Source organism: Lethenteron reissneri, chromosome 10 (assembly GCF_015708825.2).
Source record: "Lethenteron reissneri isolate LAM-NWPU_2019-01 chromosome 10, ASM1570882v1, whole genome shotgun sequence".
Lineage (NCBI taxonomy): Eukaryota > Metazoa > Chordata > Hyperoartia > Petromyzontiformes > Petromyzontidae > Lethenteron > Lethenteron reissneri.
The window spans coordinates 9,241,443-9,264,849 of NC_083788.1; the positions used below are offsets into that span (position 1 = coordinate 9,241,443).

Here is a 23,407-nt window from a genome sequence, read left to right on the forward strand (position 1 = left end):
AAATATTAAACGTCTAACTAAAACTGCAGATGTTCAGAATATTATATTGAAATTGTCTTATAATTATAAAATATTAAAAGTAATTGTAGCTATAAAAAAATATTTGAAACTTTGTAGTAGCACGCTTATAACAATCACATATTCATTCCACAGTATGAAAAGCCCTCGTAGAATCATTAGAATTAAAATGTTTAATAACATTATAACAATTGACAACATGTATGCTTCTTCATTCTCCCATGGAGAAGCAAAATGCTCCTTCATGGGATAAATAAAAGGTGACCTTAGTAAATTTTAATAATAAAATAGTTCATAATGAAAATTCATCAAAATGAGTGTTATACAATTATATTTTGTTCATATTTAAAGTTCGCATTTTGATGTGACGTCACATTTCTCACCCCCCCCCCTCGTCACACATCGTCACAAATGTCTGATCCCCCCCCCTCCTCCGTGCGTGACGTCATTTATGGACGGCCCTTAAGTTATCGGGAATCAATGGAAATACATTTTACGTGTTGACGAACGCTGGTGCATTATTTTTCGATTTCTAGCGTAACGCGGTTGTTCTATTACTCCCATTTATATTTTTTTCACTGATTTTATGTTATCGCTTTTGTTCTCACATTTTTTAAAATAAAACAAAATTGAATAAAGCACCCGAATCAAGAAATCGATTCCTTTGGTTTTACTATTTGCCTTGTTATAGTTTTGTTTGGTCATTTACTGTAAATGTAACAGCATGTTATTTTCTTTCAATCGTGCACATACGATTGTGTCGTTAAAATAGTCATGTTTAATGGATTAATAGTTACATGCCGAATGAACGTATAATTTGCATTAACCAAGTTAAGCTCGCCTTATAACCTTTCCAACATACAAAACTAGCACCTTTATAAATCAGCCTATTTTTTAAATCCTTTATATTAAGTTCGCTTGCTTGCTTGCGTGCTTGCTTGCTTGCTTACGACCGTGTAAATCTTTCGGTCGTTTTTTAACCCACTTCCCCCGTGATCCAATCGAGTTGACATTTTCCACACAGACTCGTTGTGCGTGACAATTAATGTTCGTGAAAAAATGTTTCCAAAATTTTACACTTTATAGGACAAAAATATTATATTTAATTACCAATTGTTTAATACTGCAGACAATCATCTGACCCATAGGTGGCAGCCATCTCAAGCCAGAGGACGAGAGGACTCTAGCTGCCACGCATATAAAGGATTTAGAGTGAAAAACTTTGTTTTTAACGGGTTTACTTATATCAAAACTGTGCAGTCGACTGTCGTAAAGGTTCAACACAACGCCACCAGATCCTCGTGCAAACCAATTACTGCCACTTCCAAACAAGACACCAATTCACGAACTGTCTGGGTCAAACCATTTGTGAAAACTACTGGACATCTGTTTAAAAAAAGATTTAAAGCTCATCGGATTCCTCCAGTATAAATATAATTATGGTAGCAACCAGCATGTTTTACTCTGCTGATAAAGACACTGTGACTTATTGATTTTATTTCGAAACCAGTCAAGTTTGCGAGTACTGAACTAATCAATGCTGTTAAGATGCACTTTCAAAAGACCATGTGGTTGATGGGATGTAATTTTTTTGTTGATATGTTTGAATGCGTTGTCTGCTGTTACTTATGATTACAATAGTTTCTGCAACCTCCGTTCTATTATTTATTATATATTATTTCCCACGCACGCAATGCGATGCAGGAACTGCGAACACGTGAATATCATGGGCATGGCAAAGAAGGTTCCAAATGAACATTTAGAAAAATAACTAGCCATATTCAGTCACAATGAGACAGAAGAGTTTTATTTCATCGTATGCAACTGTACAATGGGTCATTTATTGATTTTATATACATAAACCTATATAACCAAGACGTAACCCCACTCAATTGTGTACACGTGTATAAAACAACTGGGTCCAGTATAACAAACAAATGCTACAACGGGCTCTCTTTTTTTTTACAAGATATACATTATTACGTTAATTGTTGAGAGATGAAAATGTACAAGGCTCAGCGTTAACAGTTTGTGCACAGTGCAGTGAACAGGAAGGGTTAGTGCAAGAAGTGGACATGTCGGGCAGATTGAAATGGTTTTTGTTTACCAAAAGTGACCCCGATTAGGCTTAACCCCACGTCTGCCAAAAGACCCACAAATTATGCCTGCGAATAATATAGTGCCATAGTTACTGACATTAACTAAACATGGTATGCTTTAAATGTCATGAAATATCCAAGTGTCTTTTGTACAGAATTGTAAATCTAATTTGTAATTTATTTATTCTTAATTTAAATATGCCCTTAAATGCACTTCCGTTGTTTCCTTTAAATACATTATGAAGCCAAGTGAATGAATGTTGCATGACTTTATTTTAATTGAAATATTAAATTGTTAGTATATGTGTTTGTAATGGCCTATTGAGACATACATGTCAAATTAAAGTTTAAGACGCATTCTGTACGTGTTGTAAGGTATATCATTTATATACATGTACTGCATATACATAATCTACTGTATACAATACAGTATAAGTTTTGTACATATATACACAGCATGAGAAAGGCGGTAAAGACGTTTTGAGAATAAGAATACACAAATAGCCACATCCATCCTGGCACTACGCATATTTTAAATCCCCGCTGTTTAGTAACCAGTCCAAGTTTTGAGCTTTCCCATTGCAACCCCAGGTCTCTCATCCAAAAGACCAAGTACTGTCCAGTACTGATTGATTAACAGCAGAATAAGTGCACTGTTACATGTTTCTGTATTGACGACGTATAGGTAATCACCAAGTCTGTGTATTTTAATCTCGTCAAAACATTATGACCACCTTTTTGTATACATTCATTTATCAACCACAGATCGAAGTTGAACTCAAAAGCAAATCTAAAGGAAACGAATCCGAAAAGAGTCAACCAATGGGAAAACTGCGTGCGTTTCATACATCAAGTGCAGAAGGTTGTTTTTATTCTCTCAAAGACTTTTGGAATTTGTCAAACAATTTAACGTGTATACTAAGCTTTGAGGCTAAAACGATTCACCACCCCATTCATAATTCACGGTGGTGAATTGGGTTCAAGAATATGTTTTGTTTGACATTACGATGGATGTAACCGGCTTTAGTTGCTTCAGGGGTCATGTAACCAATTATCTTTCACAATAATCTAAATACATTGATTCCTACACGTGTGATTCGATGCATGTATCGCGCATGAATCAATGCATTGTTCCACTCCATACTAAATATAACGTTAGCGTCTAAGCAACCTTTATACACGCCTTCATTATAAGCTTACAGGTATTCAGCACAGCCGGTTTTAGTTGCACATGTATTTCTTACGGTAATATGTTGCTTATAATTACGAGCTCACAATCACTCTGACTGATAAGATGTAGGGCTCATTGCAGCAATTCATGTTGCATATTTTCAGATGTATATTAGCATAGGTGTTACCATTTATTCCAAATGGGTATGTTGTGATTCATCGATTAATATAAATTCTTACGCTCGCGATGCTTGCATTGAATCACGCGCGTAATGATCGACAATAAAATCTACACGCTAAAGCTATGTTGATATTACATTTAGTCTATGCAAGTAAATGAGACTGTACAAACGAGGCACAACGAGAACGAATACAAATGAGACGGTAAAAACAAAACAAAAATCAAATCGTGACCCGACATCGTGAAATTGAATTTGAATGCCTTTTGCTAAATTTAATTCATTTTAAGGTTATCAACAAATTCTTTTGTACCGATTGCAATGTTTTTAACACTTAAAAACACGTTACTTTGTTCGCAATGTGGCCACAATATTTAAGAAAACAATTTTTTTAAGATGAGTGATGAAGCCATTGTGGCACAGAATTTAAATTTAAAATAATGTCCAGTTGAGGCCACGTTTAAGCGATTCCCAGACTGGGGTTTTGTTTGAATCTTTCCTGTATGGCCATCGATTTTACATTCACTCAGGCATCTGTGCTTGGCTTTGGCAGACTTTTTTTGCTTTAAAGACAAAAACACACACACTACCCTCATTACTAGCATGGCCATTTGCCATAAAAGCACACATTTCGGTCACATTAAGATCCCTAAAATGAACGTTCACGGCTTACGAATTCACACCTTTGGTGGAGTATGTCATCACATCAGAGACATTTCTTGCACGCCACACGAAGCACAATGTAACGTTAGTTATTAACGTGTACCATGACCATCGCCGATTGCTGCCTGTCCCTAGCAATAAAAACAATAATTCACCAAAGATGCAAACTACACGATATTAAATGCCACAACGCTGAAATAAACGTTTGTTTCTAAATGCAGGGAAACCCTGAGCGTCCAAAACACGTCACAGCAATGGGTGGGGAGAACACGTTCCTGATGAACAGGACTTTCAATCACCCTTGGCAGGGTCACGCATTAACACACTCCTCGTTCACTCCGTCACAATGCAAGGGGGCCCCCGACTGTAAGAGGACCTCATGGCGACAGAAGTGACCCGCGAGCGCGCAACAAAAATTTGAAACGATGTTTCGAGGTTGAAAATATTAGCCTTTAGTTCCCAATTAGTAGAGCTAAAATGCTTGGGAGTGACAATATCGCAGGTCTGTCCCCGTGTTCGAGTAGTGGGCCCTGAAGATCCCCATCCTTGTTTAATAGCGATTACTATTGAGATGTGCGCAAGCATTGAATTGTACACACCTTGTATAATACATTTCCATAATTCACAATTGTTCTGGAGGGTGCGTTTTAGAACAGCTTTGCTTAGTTTTATCAACCTTAGCCAATGGAGTTTAACACGTAAAGCCTACATACACGTTAATGTATATGAATGATTTTTCATGCTACACAACCACTTAACGTCTGTGTGTGTGTGCTATCAGTAGCTCCCAGCAATGGGCTGTAAAAACTGCTCACTGATCTAGATCAAGACCTTAAGCTGTATATCTCAAAAACATCGAGGGTACTTCTCGACAAGGTAGAAAGCTGAAATTTGATACACAAACAGGAACAATCTGAAAATCCGAAAATTTTCATTTTAAGACCCCCCCCCCCCCCAAATATGGATTTTAAGTGCCCCATTAAACATGTTTGTGCGTGTCATTCATAAACCGTTCAAAACATGAGATTGCGGGGTTTTTTCGTTTGATAAGAGCGTTAAATAGCAAATAAGATTAAAGCGAGAATCATTGTTCTACCTTTTATTGTTTTTGAGATATTTCGGATTTCAAGCGGTTTTGAACGAAAAAAAACACTCATTTCATGGTGTTCAAATCTGAATTCGAAAACGGTAAAAAAAAAACAAGCGCTTCCCCTCAAGCCAACGTGGTGAACTCCTCTCAGAGTATTAAGTTCATTCATTTGTTCTAATAAAAAAGCAAGGAATCTTGAAATTGAGCGGTTTCGGATGGGTACGTCTTTAAATCTAAGTTTAATAAAGTCGTAGACAATGTATTTTTTTGCGCAAAAATAAATTTTTTGGAGTAGTTGATAGTGTCTAATCGCAGGTAAAAATGAAAAAAGAAATCAGCAAAGACAGCCTTCAATGAAGTAGTAATTGAATAAATGAGAGCCAGCTTAAGTCAATATTCCAAAACTGCACTTTAAAAGCATAACAACGTTTTTTTTTTTAAAAGGTTCAAATTTATTTCAGGAATATTAAACAAAAATTTGACGTTTATATTTTACAATTTTAAACAACATACTCCTTATTAGGGTGTTCTGGATATCTTAACAAGTCTGGACATCAACTAACAAAAATAAGAACTGTTTGTATTTTACTATTCTAAGGCTAAATTAAACCTGATCTAAATTAGGCAGGGATAATAACTTACAGTGTGCTATTATATTTGACAAGGTACACATTGAGCCCTACGTATTTTTCAGACCTGAGGTTTTGTGAGCATCTGTAACACTTTGAGGTTTGTTCACGACAAAATTGGCATTAAAATAAGTACACTGGGGATATAACGTACTCCGGGAACAAAAAAAATAACACGCGTAAATAGTTTCAACTTGAGGTTTACATATATATGTTTTATCTTTCAAGCAAAATAAACTTCTTCAATGTATATTTCCGCTGTCCACGTGCATGACCAAAAGGTTATTAAAAGCAATTACTGTAGATTTTAAAATCGACGCTGGCAACTAACCAGCCGCGTCATCGTATGCAATCGGACGTCGGCCCAAATGTGAATGCTGTTGCGAGTTTCTGTCAGTTCCTTAAATATTGCACTAGACTTGAGAAACTAATGGCATCGTGTACGCTCACCTTTTTAGACTGTGGTTCTATCCAAGTGGGTGGCGGCCTCCTAATTTATCCATGTAAGTACACAATTCTCGGCTGCAAGCTCTCAACGTAAACTGTGTCGTAAAATCTGTACAAAAACACCCAGCAACCAAACTACGTATCTACAAGTATGCATTTGTACATTTCATAAACCTTCCATTTTGTCCAAAGAATGTGGTGGCAACTGTTAACGCTCCAGCCTACAAAGTACTTTTAATGTTGTTATTGAGAAGCGACATTGGTTTACATCACCCAATGCAAATCAACAAGGAACACACGTTTAGTTAAAAACCTGAAACGTGCATAACAAGTCGTACAACTTTACTTTTAAAACAAACGCGTGTGATTTCACCCACGTTGCCAGGTTCCTGAAGTAAAACCACAAATCCAATTATAACTACAGTAAATGTTCCATAACGTAAGAGCTTTTGAAGAAAATTTGACGTAAAGCAGCTCCTAGAAACAAAAAAAACTAAGAATAATTAATGATTCCATTTGTTTTTATCTTCCGTTGTAAAATGTGTCCATTCAATTAATACAAATTATGAGGGCAAATTAGGAAATTACCTTCCATCTCAATGTCAATACACACCGAAATGATTCCATGACCTGAAAATTAACTCAATTGACCAAAACGAACAATTTGAAGTTCTGTTAACTTTAAAAAAAATTACCACGTGAGTGAAACTGCAACACAGGAAATCAAAAAAGGCAATATTAAACAAAACCCATTCATTGATACAAAGTGCTGTGAAATGGGTCTGGGTGGTTGTGCGAGTCACCTAGAAAGGTGCTCTCTCCCCCCGCGGCTCAAGACTGACCACAGCCGTTGAGCGGATCAGTCGGCCTTGCATATCTAATGCTATGATGTGCAAATTAAATATAATATTTCAACATTTGGGATTTGTATGATACCACCTGGTTACTTTTGACATCCAGTTTACAGCACATTGTGCATTTTGGAAATTTCTTGAGAACAAGAAAGTAACTTAGCAGCTGTTGGGAGATTAGACCGTGCGCTGCTCACTTGAAACTCGCTCCAAGGTGAGCATGACACAGTCACTAGCCCCATCCTTTTCTACTCCCCGAAATGTGAGCTTCAAGCTGATGTCTTCAAGATTAAATAAAACATTCTAAGAGCATCAAAAGGACTTTTACACTAAAATTTGTTAAGCGTAAAGCTCATGTGCCATTGCCAGTGTTGCCAATAACCATCTGGAGTGCAGAAGACTACATATGCACACGTGGCACATTACGCACATACATGCACAACAAATAGAAAACATGATATTGTGATGCACCTTCTGCACCATACCCACATTCCTGTCCAGAGAGCCTTCAGCTCACCACCCAGCCATATGCAGAGGCAACTGTGGGCACGGGCATCACAAATGATGCATTGTTTGCTGCATGTCGTGCATATATTTGCACAAGTTCTGTTTTGGCGCCTGCCTTGGTTTGCCCCCCCCCCCCCCCAGATATTTGACCAATTGCTGTTGGTTGGTATTTGTACAGCTACACTTAAAGCTGCAGGCTGCTAGTGCTTCTCTCTCTCTCTCATGTTTTCAAAACAAATATATATATCTTCCTTCGCGTGTGTGATGAACTACGCTAATGTTTGACCTCTTATGCACAACATTGTGAATTTTCAACAAAAAATAGCTGGGCCTTATTTGCCCAGAGATGAATTGGCATGGAAATGTTAGATTTCAAGAAAACAGGTTCCACTGTTACACAACACCAAAGAGGTTTTCTCACACTACAAGCCTGCATATTGTTTCTAGGTTGCTGCTATAACATATTGCTGTTGTAAGGTGTTGGGCCCTAATTTTACCGAGCTGCTGTTTAAGTGAAGAACAAATCATAATCTCACGTAAAATTATCTTATTCATCCAGACTCAGAACTATTTAATGGTGCCTTGCATTACCAGTCGCATCCCTAGACTTGTCACAGAGAAAAATGCACATTGTTTGTTTCATTCCGAAAATTCCTGGTATGACGGTTGCATATCCCCAAACATCCACACCCAAAGCAACTTTTCTTTTAAACCATTCTCTGGAGAAAACAAAATTCCCTGCCACCTGTGAGCATTACAGCATTAGAAAAGTAAACACTTTTCCATGCAGTTAATGTTTTACTCCATACGATTCTCTCCTGAAACTCCACTCCTCCTGTGAGCTGTGTCGAATCCCTCTTCTCGTAAAGCGTCCCCCCCCCCCGTCTCACGTCGGAACCGCACCGTCACGACTTGCACGCTGGTCATGAGGCCGGCCGACAGTAATTATGTTCCAACAGCACTAAAAAGTTCTGCGTCTGCTGCGGATTCGGTGGTGGTGGTGGCGGCAGCGGCGGCTGTGGCAGTGGGGGCAGCAGCAAAGTCTGTTGCAGCGGCAGTGGATGAGGCCAAGCTCCTTGGAGGCCCTGCCATATTTTGCTGAGGATGCGTCGTCGCCCCTCCTCCACCTCCCCGTCTTCCAGACGGACTTCTCCGTCCTCTTGTGCATCAAGGTCCTTCAGCTGCCTCTGGGCGTCCATGCGCTGCTTGCGTGCTCGCCTCGCTGGCGGTGGCTGCTGCTGCTGCAACTGCAGCTGCTGCAACTGCAGTTGGTGCAGCTGCAGGTGCTGGTGCAGCTGCTGTTGCTGGTGCAGCTGCTGCTGCTGGTGCAGCTGCTGTTGCAGCTGCTGCAGCTGCTGCTGCTGGTGCAGCTGCTGTAGCTGCTGCTGCTGGTGCAGCTGCTGCTGGTGCAGCTGCTGCTGCAGCTGCTGCTGGACTCTGTCTTTCTCGCACTGTGGGTCTGGTCTGCGTGCTGCCATGTCCAGAGTTGAACTGCTGCTGCTGCTGCTGTCGGAGGACGTCACATTACGTTTGCCATCTTGGCAGCTGCGAATAGGTGCGCAAGTAGCAGCAAATATTGGACACCAGAGAGGGAGGGCAGTGAAACGCAACGTGATATTCAATGCGAGTTAAATACAGCATCGAAATACAATGGGTGGTTGAACTACTTGGCGGTGAACACACTGACCACCGACAGTCCCCTCAAAGATCCATTCCCATGTTCACTTGGTGAAGACAAACTTTTATTTTCTGTTACAGTAGCCCTATTTACGTAACGATAATAAAAAAATGTTCATACGGTGGGTTACAATATGCCAGCTTGAACTGGAGAGTACCGAGCACATAGCTCGTGTAGGATGTGGCCGGATTGTTCGCATGCCCAGACACTCACCTGATGATGCTGTGGGCCGGCGCTTGCGCCTCGCTCGCCTCCCAGATGAGCGCGGGGTGCGGGCGGCCGTGAGCGCTGTGCGGGTTCTCGTGCGGCGACATCAGAGCCACCAGGTGGTTCTGCGGTGGCACCATCGCCGCCGGGCTGTCCCTGCTCCTCTTTGCAAACGCCGCCACCCTGTTGTTGCCGGGCGCAAATCCCTCCGGTGTCCTTGCCAGTGGCGGCTGCGAAAGCGTCCTATCCATTTCCTCGGCAAGTGCCGAAGACCTCGTCAGCCTGACCTTCGCGTGCGACCTCGTCGACTCGCCGCTCGCTTCCGACGTCCGTTTCCGTCTCGCCGGCAACCTCGTCGGCCGGCCTTCGTCGCAGGCGGCCAGTTTGCCCAGCGCCGGGGCAGCGGTGCTCGCCTTGCAGTCGTTTTTCGCCTCGGACCGTCTCTCGGAGGTCCTGCGCAGGGAGCGGCCGTTGAGAGGGGGCGGCTGCTCTTGCCACAGCTTCTGCAGCCAGGCGACCAGGGGCCCGCCGACCATCCACGGAGGCTCCTTCACAAAGCCCAGCGCCTTCCACAGCGGCAGCGCAGAGTTCTGCGCGGGTGGGCGAGCAGCGAGCATGTGCACGCCACAAGCAATCCACCCGTGGAGGAACGCACGCACACAGACACATCCATTATATTTCGATTTAAAGCTTTCGTGACTGCAGGGATCCATCTTCTTGGTTCTTTCGGTAAAGTCACGTAGAAGGGAAGCAATAAAATAATAAAAATAAAACATAATAAAATAAAATAATTCTCACGACGTTTCGGCCACAACGCAAGCAGCCGTCCTGACGTTTCGGCCACAACGCAAGCAGCCGTCCTGACGGCTGCTTGCGTTGTGGCCGAAACGTCGTGAGAATTATTTTATTTTATTATGTTTTATTTTTATTATTTTATTGCTTCCCTTCTACGTGACTTTACCGAAAGAACCAAGAAGATACATCCATTATACTTCACAAGAAAGTTTTCAAGAAACAAAATTCTTACAAACGTCATCATTAATACACACAGTGAATAGCTAGCTACGCGAGCAATTCATGCATTGGTGTTTGTATTGTCCTTGTACTGCTCATTTTTTGGCGGCGTTTGCTCGAGCACTGATGAGTGAGACAATGCCATAAAGAGGCTGTCTCTGGTGGAGGCCAATCAATTTCAAGGACAGTGCATACATTATCAGAGCATATTTATTTGCGTTTTTGCCACAAGTATGTGTGGTTACGCTGAAATATGATGCACTGTAATAGGTTTCTTTGATGTTTTAAAATCTTAACACCTGTATTTACCTAAAAAAGTGTAAAAAAAAAGGCCTCTTTAAAATTCAATACACATAATCGGAATCTTTATTTATACTGGACGAATCCGATGAGCTATGAAGCTCTCTTTCACGGATATCCAGTAGATGACACACAATGAGTGTAAAAAATTAACCCGTAAAAACAAAGTTTTTCACTATAAATCCTTTATATGCGTGTTCAATGGGCCACCACCCAGCCCACATTGGTCCTTGAAACGGGCGGCAAGAGTCCTCTCTCATCCTCTGGCTTAAGATGGCTGCCACCTATGGGTCGGATGATTGCCTGCCACCATTAAGCAATTGGTAATTAAATATAATTTATTTTTTCCTAAAAAGTGTTAAATTTTGGGAAAAAATTTTCACGAAAATAAATTGTCACGCACAACGAGTCTGTGTGCAAAAATGTCAGCTCGATTGGATCACGGGAAGTGGGTTAAAAAACGACCGAAAGATTTGGACGGTCGTAAGCGCGCAAGCAAGCAAGCAAGTGAACTTAATATAAAGGATTTTTAAAAAAGCAGGTTCCACGCGAGTTAGGCGTCGCACAAAGGACAGCGTGCGGATGATCACGAATGCAAAGGGGCCTCACCGCAGCGTAGATTTCCGTCTTGGACCCCGATCGCCTCCCGGGCTTCTCGTCCGATCCGTTGGGGGTTTCATTATTTGGAGAGGCGGCCTCGTGCTTTGGGCTCAAGTAAAACTCGCAGTGTCCCTCCACGAGCTGCCTCGACTCTTCTTTTGTTAAGCCAGACCTCGTGGAGAAATACACGGACGTTCAAACAATTGCATATACTGCATACAAAGACATCAAATTGGACTGCGGTGGCCTGTCGGGGCAAGTGCTGTCGGTAAGCACCGATGGGCAGTAGTGGGGCTGGAAACCGCGTGCCGGCTGCATTCATCTCCCCAATGCTGTTTATGAACTGCACCTGCCGCTCATTTAAAGTTGACTTACAGGGAGGGCCTAGGACCGATTCAGTTATTTGCCACCGATATTGGTGGCGGCGAGGAATCGAACTGGGATCGTTGGATTGGTCGTATTGTGCACGAACCACTGTGCTACCGCTCCATCGGCTATATATACACCCACATGTACAGTCAAAGATTTAATGTAACCCATCGGTCAGATTTGCATAGAGGTCACGACAGAAATCGAGGACTTGGGGGGATGCGTACTTTTCCCCGTAGTAGTTTTCGAAGAAGCGCTCCTTCCATTGCTCAACGGGCTTCGCCTTTTCTTGTTCTTGTCTCATCCGTAGCTGCATCTCAGGCGTAAACTCACCTGGACACACATTGCACACGGCACCGCAAGTGCGTGCCAGCTCAGTGGCTCTGCAGCTGCAAACAGATGAGAAAACATCAAGCCGACCACTAATGTTCCATCCCTGAGTCACTGGTGCAGACTTCTTATCCCTTTGGAAAGGATCAAGTCTATTTTAATGGAAACCATTTGTTAATTTCCCACAGTGTCCGCCACTTTATTGATTATGGGAGGACCAAAGGTTGACTTGACTGTATGTAAATCCCTCTCCCAAGCGATTTGACGAATTGTCCCGAATCAGGGTGGTGAATAAATAATGTCTTTACCATGCCTCTCTCTGCCTCTCACAATCCATACTTCTCCATGCTGCTACTCACACCATACTTATCTCTGACCATGTCTCGCTCTGCCTCTCTGACTCCATACATCTCCCCTGCCATTTCTCTGCTTTCCCTACTCCCATGCTGTACCCATCTCCGCTCCTTTCGCTCCATGCATCTCCAATCACCGCACGCAAGCATCTGCTTCTCTGCACACTGCCCTCGCTAAGCCCACTCCACATACATCCCGCATCTCACGCCACTCACTCTACGCAGCTTACTCCATTGCTCTTGCCCACACTTCGTCTCCACGGGGTACGGCGCTCGCTCACGATGCGTTGTAGCGACCCGCATCACGTCGAATCGCCCGAGTCATTAAATGGCACCACGCTGCATTTCACCTCGCGCTCCAGAAAGGCTCAGAGCCAGGCTACGAAATCGAAACCTGAAAGCCCGACCACCTCGACGTCGTCTCACCTTCCCCCAGCCTCTCCGTCCACTCCCCAGCTGCAAAATTGAAGAACTCATTGTTGAGGGCCGTGCTCTTGAGACTCACTCCGTTCTCCGTGGCCTGGAACGTACAGACGGCACCCGGCCAAGTCTCGTGTCTTCGCTTATAACCATAGTTACTTTCAAGTTAATATTAAACAATGCAAAAAATAAAGACGGGTAGCTGTGGAAGCATAAACCTGTGTCTGAGCGCCACTAGGGACATGTAAACTAAGAGGCGGTCACAACTGTCTGAGAATCGACAAGATACGCTCGTTCATTTTTCCAGTACGCATCCCTCTTGTCAATCCGCTGCTGGACTAGGGCCTCATGGGGGTTATTTCACCATACTTCACCACTCTGGTAAGTGTGAGTCGAAGGCGTAGAACAGTCTAATGGCTTTTGCTGCAGAACTGCCCTCTGCTGCTCACCATGTAACCACACAGCAGCCTATAGAAACTTGTCATGGACTATGGTCACCCATTCAAGCACTGTCCAGGCTCAAGCCTGCTTAGCCTCCGAGATCTGATACGCTGCATTCTTGGCGATTGTCATGGGAATTATTTTTCAGGAGAGTAACCCTTACTATCACTGACCCTTTCTTCTCTCATAGAGAGATGAGAGCTAAAGATGTTCAGTGGAGCACTAACGGGTGCCAAGCCGGATATTCTAAATAAATAACAGGTTTCAAATGCGAAAAGTTCAATCGTTTTTCTCCCTCAAACTTTCCTCACCCGATCATCTGTTCATCACCCCTGACGTGCCCATCGCCCCCTCAAGTGCCCATCATCGCCCCCCTCACCTGCCCATCCCCGAGCGGCAGTAGGGAGAGCAGTGTGCGCTGGCTACAGCTGGGCAGCGCTGCGAAGGTGTGCCGGTTGATGAGCGCCTTCAGGTCGATGTTGACCAGCACAGAGTCGGGGCTCTCCACGTCCATGCCGGAGTCCTTGCCGCGCTTGAACTCGCCTGCGGCGTGAGGGCGGTTCACACGCAAAGGCAGAGCTTTTCTTGTAGACGTAGGGCTGAAGAACTCGGGGATCAATCGCCGCCAGCGCCTTAGCCGCGGTAATCAGTTACCAAAGAGGAATGTTTTATGAATCGATGCACGCATAGCGAGCGTGAGAATCGCTGCCAATTAATGTAGCGGGCGGGCGTATATCAGTGTGAGAATCGACGGCAATCCGTGATAGTTAAATGTTCATGTGCAATTTTATTGAGGGACTGTGTGATGTCTTGGTATGGTCTGGGACTGTTTCTGTTTTGCTGCTTTGCCCAAGATAATAATGTTGGTGTTGGAAAATCGGAAGGAATTAATCAACTTATGCATTTGTACTTAAATACTTTTTTTATTTACATTTAATTACTTGCTTAGCTTTCATGTACTTTTCACTCCTATCTGTTTTTGCATCGTTTGTTGTTCTAACTTTGTGATGCGCCAACTCCCACCCTTACTGGACACGTGTGTGAAAAAGCTTCATAAGCCCATCGGATTCTTTGAGTCCAGATCAAGATTCCGATTTTGACAATCAACGTTGGCGACGTTCCATCCCGTGCGCGTGGGGAGCAACCCGGCGAAAGGTCTCCCCACGCCGGGGATGCGCGTGTGGCTCACCGGCATCCAGCTTGTCAGGCCGAGACGGGAGCCTCCTCTTGATGGCGAGCGACGTGGTCTGCGCGAGCGCGGGAGCCCGGAGCGAGTTGCTGTTCGAGTTGTTGTTCTGCTCCACCTTGCCATTGGACGAAGCTGCTCCGAACGACAAAATCAAACCAAATAAGTATAACCCGCAAAAACAAAGTTTTTCACTATAAATCCTTTATATGCGTGGCGGCTAGAGTCCTCTCGTCCTCTGGCTTGAGATGGCTGCCACCTATGTGTCAGATGATTGTCTGCCAGTATTAAGCAATTGGTAATTAAACAGAGTAAAATTTTGGAAAAAAAATTTTCACGAACATTAATTGTCTCGCACAACGAGTCTGTGTGCAAAATGTCAGCTCGATTGGATCACGGGAAGTGGGTTAAAAAACGACCGAAAGATTTGCACGGTCGTAAGCAAGCAAGCAAGCACGCAAGCACGCGAACTTAATATAAAGGATTTAAAAATGAGCTCCGTACCCGCCGGTACTACGAGTGGAGCGAATACAGTCAGTAGCGTGTACCCAAAATACGGGAATTACTCAAGGGGTGGGTGCCCCGGGATGAGTTTTCTTAATAAAAGCCTGCTATGTCCATTCCAACCAAATTTAGCCCACCTACACCTTGGAACATTATTTTATTTGCAGTTGTATATTTTAAAACAGAACATAAAAAGGTTAAAAAAATATTGTTCTGAAGCGACCCGACTACAAATGATAGTTCAATGAAGTGGCTTATTATGTGGAAATTTAAAGCAGCTAAGTACTCGAAACACACGTTTCTCAATGTGGAGGGAAAAACCGGAGGACCAGGATAAAATCCAAGTGACCCCAGGGGGCTAGACATGCAGACTACAAATATACAGTGGCTTATCATGTGAGACTACAAATATACAGTTGCCAAGGTCGGGATCGAACCCATGACCTCCTGCATACCCGGCAATGGGGAGTTCACATTTAGCCACCGTGGCATCCCACCGAAGATAACAAGCCAATTCTGGATCATTGCAATCCAATGCTACAGTTCTAAACCGGGACTGCCTGGCACGCTACGTTTATATGCAGCGTGGAGCCGAAGCCGACAACCAAGTTGGCATCGCTTTGCATGCTCGTCACATTTTTGTTAATTCGATTTTTCGGGTTGCCCAAAAAAAATACCGCTTACAAGCGAGACATGGTGCGTCCAACCTTATTATTTCATCGCGCAACACGCTATCCCCGCTATGCCACCACTCCCACCTTCTTTATTGCGTCTCGTCGTGACCCCACCGAGTTGCCGCGACAAACGCTCGGAAGAAGATGGAGAAGAGGAGACTCACGGGGTGGGGTGTGCTCAGAAGTGCCGCAGCTCGTGAGGATGAGCCGGGACATGAGCTTGCCGGCCGACACCACCACGCCACGGCGCTGGGTCTGCTGTTGCTGCCGCTTCAGTGCCTGCAACCGCACCACACAAGACCACCTCCCGCTTACATTCGCCGCTTCTTCGGCCGAGCTAGAGACACCATTTATGAGTAATAATAATACACGCAAAAGACCGCAATGGATGCAAAACGTGACCATTGCATCATTCCTCCCATCACGCATTGCATGTCACGTGACATCTTCACGCTGCGTGCGGAATGCACACAGCCTGCTTTAAAACCACCAACTCAAAAGAATCAAAATAGTGGCCATATTATTTTAGACAGTAAACAAAACAATGACACAATATAACTGTTACATCCTTGTTAGGAATCATCAGCAATGAATGGCCATCATTCATTGTCTTCTGATGCTGCTGCTTTGCGATTCAAGGGCTTTGTGGTGTCGCGGTGGCGAGATGTAAACTACCTCACCTGGTATAAAAGGAGATGGTGGGTTTGAGCCCGACCCTGATGCCTGGAAATTTGGAGTTTGCATGTTATCTCTGTGACTGGGTGGATTTTTCTCTGGGTCCTCTTATTTTTCCCTCCACATTTCAAAACATGTGTTTCGAGTATTTGGCTGGTGTAAATTTTAAAATGATAATCCACTTCATTGAGCGATCATTTGTGGCCAGGTCGCTTCTGAAAAGGAGCTAGCTCAGTGGGTCTTACCTGGTAAAATAAAACTGTCATAGTAATGTGGACAAGCCCTCCGTGATCACACCGATTCAAAAGTTTGTTTTCAGGAGTCCCACAAACCTTTCACATTAGGGGGTGACGATTGCTATGTGTTTACAAATTAAGACATTTTATGTAAACTGAAGCATCACCACATCGCAGTAAGCCCGTAATAAACCAATTCTAACACTTTTCTGTGAGGTGATACCACTGCGAAACTATATTATTGGATTGAGTTCCACATTATCATATTAATTGGAAAAATCGGGCATTGATATGAAATTTCAGATAAAATGTTTCAGATTATTTCTAAAACTGGAAGTGCTAAGTCACTACACATGAAGTTACATTGGTGCTTTTCCGGCCGTAGATACAGGTGACATCACGTTTGTCGGCACAGAAACTCAAACTGAACCTATCTACGTGACTTTACCGAAAGACCCAAAGAATATTAATTCCTGCAGTCACGAGAAAGCTTTTCGTCAAGATCATGTAAATAACCAGTCATATAAAAATCCTAAATAAGGTTTAATCCAAAAAACCTATCCCATTTGATCTCGCAAAACAAATGTTATAATTGAGCATCAAGGGGGACACTTCCGCGAGTCGGGCAATAAGGGAAAGGGTGTCGTGGTGACCTGCTTAAGAGCCTTGCGCGAGTGCTGCTGGCTGACGGACACTGGCCGCCCCGGAGAGGCCGATGGGACCGCACCTCCCGACTGGGCCAGGCTCCGTCTCAAGGCCAGCCGTGACGACACTGCACGGGCACAAGCGCGGGGGGGGGGGGGGGCGAAACGTAACACTGAGCCAAAGTGGAGCTGCGCTGTCACTTCCAACGGAAGAGCATGCATAAATGCGGCTCGCACACATCAGAAACAAACACTTGGCAGCATTTGGTCGACCGTAATCAGACTTCTTGCACAGTGGCTAAAACTAAACAAGGTGATAGATAAAGACAAAAAAAGCTAACCGTTATTTTACGTATTGTACATGCAATTTGAATACAAATAAAAACACAGCTCAAAGAGAAAACGCATACATACGCATAAGAGAATAACACTAAAACTTTGCACTCCCAAGTCTATACAAACCTACTTGCGGTGCTAAATTATACAGGTGTGCGTCGCATGCATAGAACGGCGACTTCTCCGCACATTGCACCAATGCGGTAACCGACACACATCTTTCAGTCTGATTAAGGGGGGCAATATATCACATGAGCCAAGGCGTTTGGTCGGTACCACCTGAGGTGGCAAATGTTACCAGAATCCGCCATGGAGAATACCCACCATGGGCAGAAAACATAGCGTATATATTGTTTTAAAGACACACCTGCTATTTTTATTCTTTATTCCGTACGTTTCATATCTTCTTTGTATTTTTTCCTCCAAACAATATTCTCTCTTAAACATATCATGGTAAACTTTACAGTGACTTCTTTTTCCTTCGAAAACACTACCACGGTTGACTTTGCTCTCACAATTGTTTGTGATCTGGAGACAATACCCTTGAATAAAATAATGGTAAGCATTTGCCCTCTCTGGGTGGTACCGATAAGCTATATTTGGTCTCAAGAACCATGAGGAGCGAGCCGTCACCTCTGCGCTTGATCATGGTGCGTGCCCTTGTGTTGATGGTCGCTTGGGAGGCGCGTTCCGGCGCGTGTGCTGCCCGACTCCCGCTCTCCCTGCCCGGCGTGGCCGAGTTACATTTGCTGTTATTCACGCCCTTAGCCCCCTGTGAGCCTCCACATTTATTCGGCTTCTTTGACTGCGGCTTCTTCTTCTTCTTAGGCGCGGATTTCTGCAAGAACACGGAGGATGGCACTGCGTACATACGCGCAAGAATGTGATGTGTTTGCGGTGTACGTTAGATGCACTACGGTGAAGTGGTGGGTGGGCTACAATGCCGATCCTCACAGACCATTACAGATGCTCGTCAAGTTGGGTAATGACCAAGGAAGAGCCAACGCACGTAACTCGGTGCCACATCAATACACCTCTTACCACAACACTCCTTCATGCCTTGCAGATTAGGGGTCCGTTTCCATTACGCCCCATTCTATATCGTGCAAATGTATGAAGTGTTTATCCTCAGAAGTGAAATAAGTGGAATAAATTAGCGGAGGTATTAAACTCCACTTATCACAGTTTAAATTGGCCAAAAACAGTATATTGTATATAAAAAGTATACAATAGTGCAGAAAAGGTTTTGTTCAAACCTCCTGATAATTACACCATAAAATGTGCATATCGTGTCAAGAGTATAATTCCATGGCAATAATAAAATTTACATTATTTAATAGGTGATCATGCTGCGCAGAGTGTGGTGGGTGGTTTATGTAACACATGCTTACTTTGAGCTTATAAACCCCCAGTTTTCCTGGAACTTTGTAGAAAATGCCGCTGGTGGTCCGAGCATTAGAATACAGCATGGCACCCAGCACATTCAGCGGGTAATTCACACCACTGCAGAAAGCAACATGCCACTGACGATATAACACGTGACATTTACAAAGAACACACATATCAAAGACGTAGCAATTGCATTCACTGAACAGATAAACTGCACTTTATTTAAAAACACCGCACCCAGGAACGCTCGCTCACGACACGGCAAGCACAGGGGCTTCCCCCTTCGCCTATTTTTGCACGCCGAACACGTGGGCTGCGACCGTGGGGGTACCCACTCTTTCACCCACCACACTCGCTCCACCAATCAACTTATGTGCATCGACCCTGGTCGGTTGTCTACTGCGAATCGAAACCAACACTTCTGGAGTGTGAAGACAATGTGTTGGCCTCTAAAGCCATGACCGCCAAAACGTGTGTACTGCTGCTCGCTTTTTAATTTACTTTCAAACGCCAATATTTACCAACCTGATCTCTTTGAGCTTGTCCTTCTGAATGAAGTTGAGAATGTCCTTTTGGCTCATGGGAGCATTCTTGTGTTTTTCAAGCACCTTCCAAACAACAATCCATGTCAGACACAACGCATCAATGCGGAGTTACAAACGGTGCAATTTTCAGCCCAACATTGCAGCATGGCCATACTACGACTGTGCCCTTTTAAATGATGTCTCGCCACACAGGCACACAGCAGGCCATCGTTTTTTTAAAGGCTGACCTCCATTACGAGCGTTTGATTCATCAGTCTCACATCCACTATTGAACTCTTTCTTACCACAAGGAATCCATAACATGCCCACCACCATCACCCATGCCAAGCACGTCCTTCCGTCATGTTAAAAAGCGACCATCCGATAGCAACACAAACCACTTATGTACACAATGCCCCGTATTGATCATTGAAACACAAGCAAGACGTTTATACTTTCTCTATGAATGCATCCTCAGCCTAATTGGCAATGCTTTTGCCACCTTATTCAAGCTAATCTACCACACTAAAACAAAAAAACACGTGAGAGTCACTGCATTCCATTAATTTCCACAAAACAGTTTGACATCTCGCCTGCGTACAAGAGCCATTATTTAAAATGTGCAGTCTATCAGCAGCTTACCTAACGGGAAATCATTCTGTTAAAAGGTAATGCAATATCCACAGCTGGCAGACACAAACAGGCACACATGTCAACACCTTCCCATCACCCTCAGCATCATCATTCGCGATCTATCCACTGCCTCCCCACGTCATCTCCATCCCTTAGTGCTGCGATGCCACAATCCATTTTGTTCCTGCCCGCGAGTAGATCTCATCGCTCCATCTCCCCTGTGGTCTTTCTCTCAGGTGTGTTCTCTTTTGGTTGCCATTCGACCATGAGCCTCGTCCATCAAATGTCATCCCTGTTAACGATGTGTCCTGCCCAAGCCCACTTAAGATCTTAACAGTCAATATGACATCTCTAATGTGCATTTTTGATCCATGTGCTTCTCTTTTTGTTTTCAGTAACTCCAAGCACACATGGCCATGGCTTTGCAGACTTTTCATCTTTCGTTCCATTTTGAGGTCAGTGTCCATGTTTCCGACTCATGTCAGTGAGTAATGTGCATCAAATTAATACGATTCTTTAAGCACATTGGGTAAGTTGCATTTCATTAAGTTTAGTTTTACAAAAGCACTCTTAAACAGCTCTTCCTCATCTCTATTTCATACTTTCAGTCCCGACATGCCTGCAATAATTATTGGCCTCGGTAAAACCGCATATTTGTGTTTTACAGTTATGTCCCTCAAAAACGTAATATTTTTTTCAGCAAACGTACTTACTGAACCTTTCTCTGGAACAAAACTTTTATGATGTAACAAATAATGTAATAATTTGTCGCAGTTCATTCTCATTGGTTGTTATCATTGCTATATCATCAGCAAAAGTTACCATGGTTAATATTTTTTTGTATTTATCATAGGAATCAGCATGGCCTTGAACAATCATCCGCAAGGTCCTGTGAGCCATAGTATCAACAGCAGTAGTACTGCCTTGCAAACTAAACAATGATCCATTGGATTATCGAACAAACAGCAGTTCCCTGTAAAACACGAACATCACAGCAATATTGTCCATCACCATAACCGTGCATACCACATGACATTAATAATCAGCAGAATAACATCAACTTGACTGCCTTGTCAACATTATAAGGCATCCCAACAAATCCCTGTCACCAACATCATCACCACATCCACGACCATCAGCAAGACCCTTGTCTCCCACAGTTCACTCCATCAAAGTGCAAAAGAACGGAAACAATCTGCCACTTACTCCCAGCAATGAGACAGACAGGATAGGGAGGAAACAGGGAGACAAGAAGGATGAATCACCACCACGATCGACACCAAAATCATCATCACCAACATGACCATCACTATCCCAATCACAATCCTCACAAAAAATAATTCCCAAACATTAACATCGTCCTCATCAGAAACACAACGATTATCACCAACCCCCACACACATCCTCTGCATACGAATTCTACGTGAGCACGCCTCTGTAGACAGACGAGACAGGGACATACGAATCGTCTCCGGCACATACCATCACCACCACCAAAATCACACTATCATAATCACCACCATCATAATCACAATCAGCAATACCATTAGCCCTAAAATAATCGCCACGACCATAATCGAAATTACCAAAACATCCATCATCATCCACGATCATCATCACTGATACCATCTCAAGAGCGAAAAGACGAGGGGAGCGCGCAAGATAAATCATCTCCATCATAATCACAACCACCATCATCAACGTTACCATTATTAATAATAGGCGAAAGCCTACGTGTTATACTTACCATTATTGTCATCACCACCATAATCACAATCACCACTCATATCACTCTATAATCACAATCACCATCACCACCATAATCTCAATTACCAATACCATCTCACCATCACCACCATAATCACAGTCGACACTAATCATCATCACCAACATCACCGATATAATCACCGCCACCTTCATCGTAATCACCAATCCCACCGTCATCACCACCATGATCATAATCACGAATACCATCACCACCATTACCATCCACACCAAGACCCTCCATCTTAAACAGCCCCCACCATCCGAAACGGCGATGGAGAGGGGGGTGGTGTTGCTAAAGCGAGACACGGAGGCGATGGGACAGAGACGATGCTACATTTAGATTTACACAAAGAAACCGAGATAGTAGAGCCAAACAAAGAAACATACAACTGGAGAAAGATACCCACACGTATACACACACACACAATCAGAGACACAAACACGCCAAGACGGACACGTACACACACACATACACAAAGACACTCAGACACGCATATCTACACAAAGACACACACACAACACACATAACCAGACAGGGCATTGACAACAGAAAGACAGCGAGGCAAAAAAACAACAGAACACAGCAGACACATGGACAAAGAGACACACAGATACACATCGACCAGCATGGACAAAACAAGACACGCGCGCAGAGACATGCATACAGATACACTCGGACAAAAAGATAAAGCAACACACACATCGACGTACACACTAAACCTAACATTCAAATACACAGACGCACACGCAGAGATAAACAGACACCATCAAGGCAGACGCCGAGATGTACACATGGACAAAAAATAGATACGCAGAGATATGCACGACACACAGATACGCGCGCTAACATGTACAAACATACCAACATACATAACCACACAAAGACACCCCTATAAGCACACACACACGCACATACGTACGTACGTATATAAACATACAACATAAGCGAGCCACCACACGGGGAGGATGCGCGGGGTTTAGGCCCAAAGCCTGCGGGCCGCCCCGGCCGCTTCAGCCGCGGGGAGCGCCTCACCATGCGCGCCGCCTCGAGCCAAGTGCGCCCTTTCTTCTGCTCCTTATCCCTCATCGTCTCCGGGGTTATGGCTCAGCCTCGCAGCGGGTCCATTGCTGCTGCTGCCGCCGCCGTCGCCGTCGCTTCCGCCGTTCGTGCTCGTAAACAAAAACCCGCGAAGGCGGCGCCCGGGCGGCTACTGTGGCGCCTTCGGACGCGCACCCAGCGGGGTCAGCGGCGCGAACAGGCACCGCGCGCAAGGCACCCACGGGGTCCTCGCGACGGCGCCTCCTCATTGGTCCGTTGCACGAGAGGGCGGGGCTGTGGTTTGCCGGGCGTGGCTTTGCACGGGGCTGTGTGACAGGGGGCGTGGCTTCACTGGTCGGGGGCGGGGCTTGTGGTGTAAGGGGCGTGGCTTGTATTTGGGGAGGCGTGGCTTGAGCTGTGTGGGCGCGGTTACTC

At 44.2% G+C, this 23,407-nt stretch overlaps 1 protein-coding gene across 6 annotated transcripts; it reads right to left on the bottom strand.

Annotated features, from left to right (window-relative positions):
* Nucleotides 1-1,815: 1,815 nt before the first annotated feature.
* Nucleotides 1,816-23,168, bottom strand: LOC133340565 (putative Polycomb group protein ASXL2). 6 transcript variants are annotated; one of them, XM_061548876.1, is made up of 13 exons: nt 22,967-23,168; nt 19,535-19,617; nt 19,012-19,123; nt 18,254-18,458; nt 17,294-17,412; nt 15,894-16,008; nt 14,555-14,686; nt 13,745-13,908; nt 12,931-13,024; nt 12,049-12,154; nt 11,462-11,624; nt 9,545-10,128; nt 1,816-9,156 (listed from the first exon to the last, which is right to left on the bottom strand). In XM_061548876.1, the coding sequence occupies exons 1-13, from the start codon at nt 23,018-23,020 to the stop codon at nt 8,577-8,579; spliced, it is 2,511 nt and encodes an 836-aa protein (XP_061404860.1). In that variant the 5' UTR covers nt 23,021-23,168; the 3' UTR covers nt 1,816-8,576. The 6 variants fall into 6 exon arrangements, with proteins under 6 accessions (XP_061404860.1, XP_061404859.1, XP_061404858.1 ...); XM_061548875.1 differs by having other exon boundaries at nt 1,816-9,159; XM_061548874.1 differs by having other exon boundaries at nt 1,816-9,198.
* Nucleotides 23,169-23,407: the final 239 nt, after the last annotated feature.

What these genes read in the sequence shown, in the direction of transcription:
- LOC133340565 (XM_061548874.1), bottom strand. Translation starts at nt 23,020, where the DNA reads ATGAGGGATAAGGAGCAGAAGAAAGGGCGCACTTGGCTCGAGGCGGCG. An exon ending in TGCCGCTCGGGGATGGGCAG is followed by an intron (nt 13,025 to 13,744) that starts GTGAGGGGGGCG and finishes TGTACGTTCCAG; the next exon opens with GCCACGGAGAACGGAGTGAG. An exon ending in GACGGAGAGGCTGGGGGAAG is followed by an intron (nt 12,155 to 12,930) that starts GTGAGACGACGT and finishes ATGTGTGTCCAG; the next exon opens with GTGAGTTTACGCCTGAGATG.